Genomic DNA, 8,811 nt, shown 5'->3' with positions numbered 1-8,811 from the left:
GTTCAAACCCAGGCGGCAGGCTCACACGCACAAGCCGGCGGCAGCATGACTTGCCCGCTTATAATTTACAAGGCTTGATTTTTATTGTTCAGTTTAGTGGAGCCACTTCATTGGGAAGCTTGTGCGGGAAACCGGAAAAGTTTGAAGAATGCTGTCAAGGTCGATCCCGAGCAGCTTGGCTTTTGGTGCAATTAGTTACAAGGCCGGTGACCTCACCAAATTGATGCCAGGTGCAAGCTGGGAAGTTAATGTCTTCCTTGTTAGTGGTTAGAATATAGCGGCATCTGATGGGGACAAGGCGTTTATAAACTCATGTGCATATGCTCCTACTACCGTAAACAACAATTTAAAATATTAAAAGTCGGAATAAAAAATCCGTGTATACATTTTGACATTCTATGTGAACACATCAAGTTTCACTGACAATCGACTTTTCTTGTGTCCTGTGAAAAAAGATAAGAAAATGTCTCATGAAAAGTCCTTTTTAGCACCAAATTTTGTTTTTTTACCTACGACATAAAAAATATCGAGAAATGTGTGGATCAAGGGGGCGCTCCCACAAAGCTTCTTAAGATGGCCTTGCTTGTTTCCATACAAAGGATGTGATGAAGAGGGTCGTAGGCAAGCACAAAGAGAGGTTGTATTTATATTGATCAATCAATGAACATAGAAATACAGTTTTAAAGTTCCCACATTTTATGAAAAATGCGAAGTGGGTTTTCATAGATCAAATAATTCAATCAGGATTGAGTGGAACCACGGGACAAACAATCGAGAGCACAGAGAATTTGGCTACGGCAGATAAAGGGTATCATCGGTCAATGACACAGCAAGACAAGAAAATGAGTACCAAAACAGTGTATCTTCATTGCGGAAATAGCGCAAGTAAAAGACAGTAGTGCACAGTAAGAAAGGAAAATGAGTAATTATAGGAGTGCATTCACCACGGTAAATATTCAAAAACAGACACCAGTACTTGTTAAGCCAAAACACATCCTAGAATTCATCTGTGACATTGATAAGAGACAGACAAGAGACACATCCTAGAATTCAGAACCTCAGACATTGACAACAGACCGACAATAGACAGCGACTGAATAGAGAAGCATAAGGTGGCAGCTAGCTATAACAAGCTTTAGCCTTTAAGCGCGGTTAACTTCTTGACACATTACTGCTGTGAAGGTATCTCGATCATTTGATTTAAACTCCTTCAGCATAGGATAAGGCTGGCCCACGCCCATCAATCTCTAGATCTGAAACAAACGGGAGGAACGCTCAGATGAAATATTATGACACTAAACAGCAGACAAAAAAAATCAGGTCAAGGAAAAAATGTGCATACAGCTGCCTTCGAAGTGTTCTTGCGTAAGCAGAGCAAAACCGAGCTGTTCAGCTGTGGCATCCTTCCATGGGCCAGCACAGTCATTGGGTTGGATGATTGCTAATCAGAGTCTTCATACAAACCCTCGTCATCAGAAGCCTCATCAAAAGATCGGATATCTAACTGATAGCGCAGCATACCACCAATGCCACCGAATCCCCTACAGAACTGTGATCCCTCTTGTGATTTGTTAGTGACAAACTCAAGCGAGCAACCGAACTTCTTGTACTCATTAGCAAACCATTCCAATAAAGATATTTTTTCCTGAACTTCCAGCTCAGCATTAGTCTCAGAATCACGGAAATTGCTCTGATCCGCTTCCTGCTCTTTGTTCAGATGTTTGATAATAATTTCCCCAGAGACACTGTGCTTCAGCGCATATCTGTTGATATCGAGATTCTCCCACACTATCAGAGTCTCAACAGCACCCATTTCAAGAGCCTTTAGAGTGTCATCGACACCGAAGACATATTTCCCAGTATCTTGACTGATCTCTTCAAAGTACTTGCCAATTAACTTCTTCTCCTGTATGAACTTCACATTTGCTAGAATCTCAGCTGACAACTCAATAGCTTGGTTGAAACCATTCTCGCCACCATAAGAAACATCAACCACATTGAGTATCTTGACTTGAAGTCTCTGATCAAACATATCAGATTGGCTCAGCTCTGTCTTGAAATCAGCAGAACCAGCAAGAATTAGTCCAGAGACATTAGGCTGACTTGTAGCTGGATTGATGAAAAACTGAGTGGCAAGCTCAGCGGTTTTTCGGACATAGTTATGACGTTTTTCCATCCGAAGACGAGCAAAACGTAGAGCTGACTGCCCTCCTCTACCGTGCTTCTTTGGGAGATCGACGGTGAATTTGTGTAGCACCTCACGGGTATTTCCACTTAGTGTGCCAAAAAGAGTACCATTACCATCCATAACAATAAAGCCAAACTTGTCATCAGATTCCAAGAGCTCATTTAAAGCCTCAGTGTGGAACTTGTTATCACAAAGGTACAGCGACACATTTATAGGCTTGAATGGCTCAAAATCAATGGTAACTTTCTTTTCCTTTCCATCATCAGTAACAATGGTTCCAGTATAGAGAACTAAACCATTGGGAGGAACTCTGTTATAGAGCTTCAGCCTCTGCTGGGCTGAGGTGATAGCACCCAAAACAGATTGGCGATTCACTCTACTCTTTATGTTCGAAGCAGTACCATACTCATCACCTAACATCTTTGCCACTCGAGCAACCTGATCACGTGGAGGCATAATAAGAGAGATCATGCTTGTGCCATTGCCTCTAGCTGACTCCAGTGCCTTTATGAGCTTCTTAATCTTCCAGATTTCAATGTTCCTATCAGTTTCCTGGCTCTCAGACATCTTGACAGATCCTGGATCAGACTAGTTCACCTGTAGAGAGTCAAACACACACACCAACAGAATATGAGGGCTTGAAATAAGAATTTTCATCTGCTCAGTTCCCCAATAGAAACGATTGTAAATGAATTACATGAAAGAGGAGAACTTGTCGACATATTGACGCAGATGCTGCATATACTTAATTTTATTGTTAGACCAAGTTGCATTCATGGTACCCGAACTAGGCAAGCAACTACGCTCCAAATTACAGTATCGCAACACTTTATTTATTAGAAAAGTAAAAGGAAACAATAGACACAAGCACTAGCTACTAAAAGTCTAAAACATTAATTTGATTGTAGAAGTGAATTTATGGAAAAGAGAATACTTTAAAGTTTAAGCACAGAATGCAGCGAAATGAAACAAAACTACTTTACTGGAACCAGCATAGTTTGAACCAAGCAGAGAAGGAAGCACCAAAACAAAATAATATTTATCAACATGAGCTTGCAGACAAAAGTATATCAGACAAAACAATTTCCCAAAACAAATTTGATATGTGCAAGAAAACTCTGCAGCAATAGCAATCAGCCTGCCAGAATGTTCACTAAGCGCAGCTGTTATTGATTTTGAGTACCAACTGTGAACTAAGACGTCTAGGAAAGGTTATTGGCTGGTTGATACTTGAATTTCCTTTTCATTTGGACAAAGAAAGTTCAAGCAGCTAGATAAGCCCCCAATAACTGAAGAACATATAAAACCATACTCAGTAAAGATCTGAAATAGTTATCCAGTGAACCAATGATATCAAAGTATACAGTCATCATACAAATGCAAATCGGTCCTAGGAATAACCTAGCAAAATTGGGCTACACATATCACAAGTCGGCAAATCTATAAAGAAGCAAGCATGTGCCAGCTAGCACAGTAAACATAACTTAGTGAAACACCACTTTATGCTCATATTTTTGTAGTATACTGCTGAATTAATATGTCACAGACAGACTGAAGGACACTGCAACTACATTGACCTACTTAATACTTGATCTCTATAAACCAAGAGAGAGGATCTTAGGCAAGTGACAAATAGGATATTGCTTTGAACTGGTAGATTATGATATTCCACAATTGGAAAAACTTACGGTATTTCTAGCCAATGTCCTACCAGCACACAAACCCTACAACCGTTCCATACACCCAAACAAACTAAACCCAAGCATCAAGCAATCTCAAACAGAGCACGAATCGACCAACACCCACCAAAAACTGGCGAACGAAGCGCTCAAATCGCAGAAGAGCAGCCGAATAGCGCGCACCTCACGCACAGATCCCTCAATTCGCAAGGTAGCGCAAACACAACGTGAGATACTACAGAAATCTCGAACGGAAACCCGACTCAGATCAACGCATACCAAGGCGCAATCGGACCAGACCACGCCGCACCACGGGTACTACGCGCTCGGCGTCGAATCGAGAGCGGATCTAGCGAGATCGGGCTAGGGTTCGTTACCGAGGAGGAGGACGGGGGCGGCGAAGAGGAGGACGGGGAGGGGAGCGCCGCCGACTTCAGGCGGGCGGGCGGGCGGCCGGGTGCGGGTTGGGGGAATCCTCTCCTCTGGCTGTCGGCGGTTTAGGAATAAAAGTGCGATAAGTCTCCGCCGTCTTTTTTATTATAGCACCTGGTGTCCTGGTGGAACTCGGCCTCGGCCCGCCACGGCCAGTGCAGCCTATAATCGAAGCCCGTTTTGGTCAGCCTTGTGGGCCGGTGGCCGGTTAGCCAGCTTAGATATATGGGCCTAGGACGGTGGACCTTTAAGGTCCCGTTTTTCTTTAGAAAAAAAAAAGAAGGCTCAATGCCCGGTTCCATGTACTTCCTCCGTCCGTTAATAGATGTCGGAAGGTTCGTCTAAATTCGGATGTATCTATGCAATAAAGAGTGTCTAGATACATTTGAATTTAGACAAACTTTGGACATCTAAAAATAGACAGAGGTAGTATAAGAAGTCATAGGATTTTTTTATAAATAGAATATATTAATATAGTGAAGATATTAATTACGTTCATCCTCTGCAACAACATCATACCCTGATGATGATACGGATGCATACAGCTGAAAAAAGAAAAAAAGAAGCTAAACAAAATTCTCGCTATACAGTTCTAGTCCTTACAACAACACCATAAACACCACCATAACAACACTTGAAGTCTAAATTCTCTAAAAGTGATGCCTTAAAGAAGAACACTATGCACAAACGTTATTGTCGCTCGTCCATAGATACTAGGTTTTCATCCTAAAGAATTTACCGCTCTCGAAACAATGGCTTAACAGGCACAACTAGTTAAGGTCACACCTTCAATTTTCACCCTGCAAGGTAGGGCATTGCACTTCACCTATTCTGACGCACCGACCCGCGTGCCTCTACTATTAAGCTCGAAACACCAAGCAAGTTCATCATCGACACAAAACCTCAACCACCAGCACTAGTCCTTAAAACTCGGCTTCCATACCATTCTCCTCCTCTGAATTTACCATTAAACCAAAATAAAAAGAGGTGTTCCATATGATTGCAACAGATAGCAGGGCTTCACGCTCCTCCCCCGTGAAACCAAACGGTTGAAAAAGAAAAACATGAGAATGTAGGATACATATAGTCACAGTATGTCCCACACATACACAAACACACACACCCACATAGTTCTACACGGCTTTCGTCAGCCAGAATCATAGAGCTAGCCAATTGCATCATCGTCGCCAGTCATCATCCATGAAACAACATCAACTTCATCAATATGCTTCTCAGATGCATGTTTCGACCACCTTCGACGACGGGGCTGGCCTCACAATCCTACATGCCAGCTTTGTTCTTCGCAAATGAGGACTGTACGCATCTTTTTGTGCACTGTCACTTCTCACAGCAAGTATGGCACCGTCTACGCTCTTGGGCGAGCGCCGCCTTTCCAATACCTGGGCAAAGTTTCCATAGCACAGAAGAATGGTGGCTGGCTGCTAGGTAGAAAGCGCCTAAAAACCTGCGACATGACTTCGACACCGTTGCCATCCTTGCCCATTGGAGGTTGTGGAAGGAGAGGAATGCTCGTATCTTTCAGCAAGAAGAAAACTCTGTTGATCGAGTGTTCGAGCTGATCATCGAGATATTCACGTTTGGAGAGCGGCCGGCTGTATTGTCAATATGTAATCTGGGTTTCCTCCCCGGAATAGGCCTGTAGCGTGTTTGAGTTGTTGTGCCGGTGGTGTCTCTTTGGCGAGGCTGTACCGTTGGCCAGCTGTGGCCGTGTGAGTCTTCTCCTTTGTGCTCGCACGAGTGCATCTTGTAAGCTGTGTACACCTTGTACGCCTTTTCTTCTCCTTCTAATAAAAAGTGCGGCCAGTGCCCTTCGAAAGAATAAATGCATCTACAACGGCGATCAAGCCGACGCGGGTCCGCGGTCCGCCGACGGACGTTCCGGCCGGCCCTCCGTCGCGATCATCTCCACGTCGATCAGGGAACGCCATCTCCTCCTACCCACGGTGAGATCGCTGCCGCTCCAAAGAAAGACACTCCCTATCACGCGTTAATTACACGCCTTTTCAGCCAAATTCCACCGGTCAATCGCGCGCGCGCGATATGCCATATTGCCATCGCCACATAAATTACCGCACGTCCATTCACGCACGACGTGCTGCGCTAGTTCCTGCTACTAGTGGCTATTTTTACACAAAAATAAGCTAGTGCTACCGCTACCTTTAATCCGTTATCGGCACTTGCTTTGGCGTCTCTTTTTCCAGACGACGCGGACCGCTCCATCGCTTTTGGCGCTTTCGTGGAGGTCGCCCGGCGGTGGACGTTGCTCCGCTCCCGATCGACTCCACATCGGACCGGAGGTACGTCTTCCCGTACTCTTCTTCGAACGGGGAATACCTTTCCTCACTCGGTGCTTTTGCCAAGTGCGAAAATTAAGAGTCAAGAAGGTGACTTGCGTAATTCACACAACGACTCGAACCGACACGAGCAGATCGGAACGGAACGGGGCAGAAAAAACAATGACTACTTGTGGCTAATGCTGCGAATCGCGAAACATTGACTCGTCCTCTTCCGGTCGTTTCTTACCAATTCGGAATTGGAGCACACGATGGATCACCTAGGAATAAGTAATCATTCTTCTAGCTAGCTACCTAAGCTAGCAAATCTTCATCTTGACGATCTTGGTTGGTAGTTTTATATATATACTTCCACTTGGTGAGGAACTCGATTTGGTCTTGCACCCACTCAAATATACACGTCTTTGCAACCACTCACCGACTGAAGTAGAAATGCAATTTGTGCCAGCCGCTTAAGCATGCGATCTAGGTTTAAATCCGTACAATTGCAAAATTCTTCCTAGGCCTAGGACACTTGATTGATGACCCAAACCCTAGAAGGCTAGAAACATATGTGCCCTAATCTACTACTGCGGGCGAGCCCCCTTCGTGCAAAGGCGAGACGTGTCCGGGACAGGGAGGATGGTGGAGCGAACAACGGGTCCTCGATGGCCTTCGTTAGTGCATGCGGGCAAGTGTGGAGGAGCGACGAACCTTGGCGGGGAATGAAACAAAGGTGCAGAGTAGAGCGGTGCGATGGTGCGGGCTAGAGGTTGGTGCCGTGTGATCAAACCATGGAGGCGGCAACAAGGAGGCACGGCAAGGAAGGATACCTGTCATGCAACGGTTAGGCACCTTGTGTTTCTTTTTTCCATGCGGAGTGTCAGCCAACCAAGGATTTGCGGCAATGATAGCAAGGAGCTCAAGTGGCGGCGGTGTGAGGCTGCATGCATGGACGGTGATGCCCCAATCGTTGGAGGTTTTGCCGATCCAGCGGCGATGGACTTTGTCGATGTCGTCACCCTCCTAGATTGTACTCCCTTCATTCGAATAAATATGGCACTCTCTTTTTTCTATATTCGAATAAATATGGCATCTAAATTGATATGTATTTATAAATTAAAGTGTCTAGATGCATCTAAATTCATATGTATTTATAAATTAAAGTGTCTAGATGCATCTATATTTCGATAAAAGTACGGTATTCTTTTATGAGTGGAGATAGTACTATAATATAGCAAATATTTTGTTCCATGAATTTTTTTCGGTTAAATTTCGTTTTAAAATACCTGTACGCCGTGTTTATCGAAACGGAGGTAGTAATGCACAGAAGTACCCAAGAACTTGAACAAGTCGAAACTGACGCCATGAGAGCATGCAAAACGCTGTACGTACGCCGTAGGTACGTGTCGGCCACGTGACCCGTAGGAGTCCTAGGATAGGTAGAGGCCAAAAGGGCGTGAGATCCGGAGATGCTGCTTGCCTCCAATTCCGAACGCTGCCATTTTCCCTCACTTTCACGATCGGGACGTCCGAAACAGTCAAATCAGGGAAACGGGGAACCTCTCTTGCCCGCCAGCGCTGCGGACCGTCACGGTAGACGGCACCCACCTCGATCTCTGCCTCCCAACCGAAGCAGCCCCGCCCCAAGGCAAGAGAGCAGAGCTGCGTGAACCAAGTTCTGCTCTGCTCTGCGTGAACCAAGTTCACAGCGGGCTCCACGTACCTTGTGCCACTGTAGGGTGGGGCCACCGCGGCGTGGTAGGCCATGCTCGCTTCGGACGCGCCCTGCCGGCCTCACGTGCGCGGGCCGTACGTTCCCGGGCGCTGGGTCTGGTCGCACGTGTCGCGTGCCCAAACTCGTCGTCCCCACGCCGTCCTGCCGGCTCGTCCCTGTCCCTAGCCAGATGCTCCGTGTCCCCCGCTCGATTCCCATCGGGCGGCCGTCCGTTCGCGCCATTTGTCACGTACCCTACTTTTCCGGTGGTGGGTCGCAGATGTGCCGTCCGATTAGATCCAACGGTGACGGTGGCTGTTCTAGGGGAAGAAGAGAAAGAAAAAGTAAATGGAAAAAGGCTTCGATTAATAATGCGATTAATTTAAGAAACCCACCCGACCCGATCCCCCTTCTCCCTTATTTCTTCCGCCCTTCGCGTCGTCTCCTAGCCAAAACGCAACGCACCCAATTCCACCTTCACCCCAGACCTCACCTTCCTCC

General features: G+C 45.8%; 1 protein-coding gene across 1 annotated transcript; it reads right to left on the bottom strand.

Annotated features, from left to right (window-relative positions):
- Window positions 1–843: 843 nt before the first annotated feature.
- LOC124675209 (eukaryotic peptide chain release factor subunit 1-3-like) lies at window positions 844–4,354 on the bottom strand. The gene is made up of 3 exons (XM_047211278.1): window positions 4,245–4,354; window positions 1,343–2,785; window positions 844–1,253 (listed from the first exon to the last, which is right to left on the bottom strand). The coding sequence occupies exon 2, from the start codon at window positions 2,753–2,755 to the stop codon at window positions 1,442–1,444; it is 1,314 nt and encodes a 437-aa protein (XP_047067234.1). The 5' UTR covers window positions 2,756–2,785; window positions 4,245–4,354; the 3' UTR covers window positions 844–1,253; window positions 1,343–1,441.
- Between the last annotated feature and the right edge of the window lie 4,457 nt (window positions 4,355–8,811).

This window comes from Lolium rigidum, chromosome 7 (assembly GCF_022539505.1).
Source record: "Lolium rigidum isolate FL_2022 chromosome 7, APGP_CSIRO_Lrig_0.1, whole genome shotgun sequence".
Taxonomy (NCBI): Eukaryota; Viridiplantae; Streptophyta; class Magnoliopsida; order Poales; family Poaceae; genus Lolium; species Lolium rigidum.
This window is presented reverse-complemented; position numbering and strand designations above follow the sequence as displayed.

Coding starts and splice junctions, on each gene's coding strand:
- LOC124675209 (XM_047211278.1), bottom strand. CDS start 2,755: ATGTCTGAGAGCCAGGAAACTGATAGGAACATTGAAATCTGGAAGATT.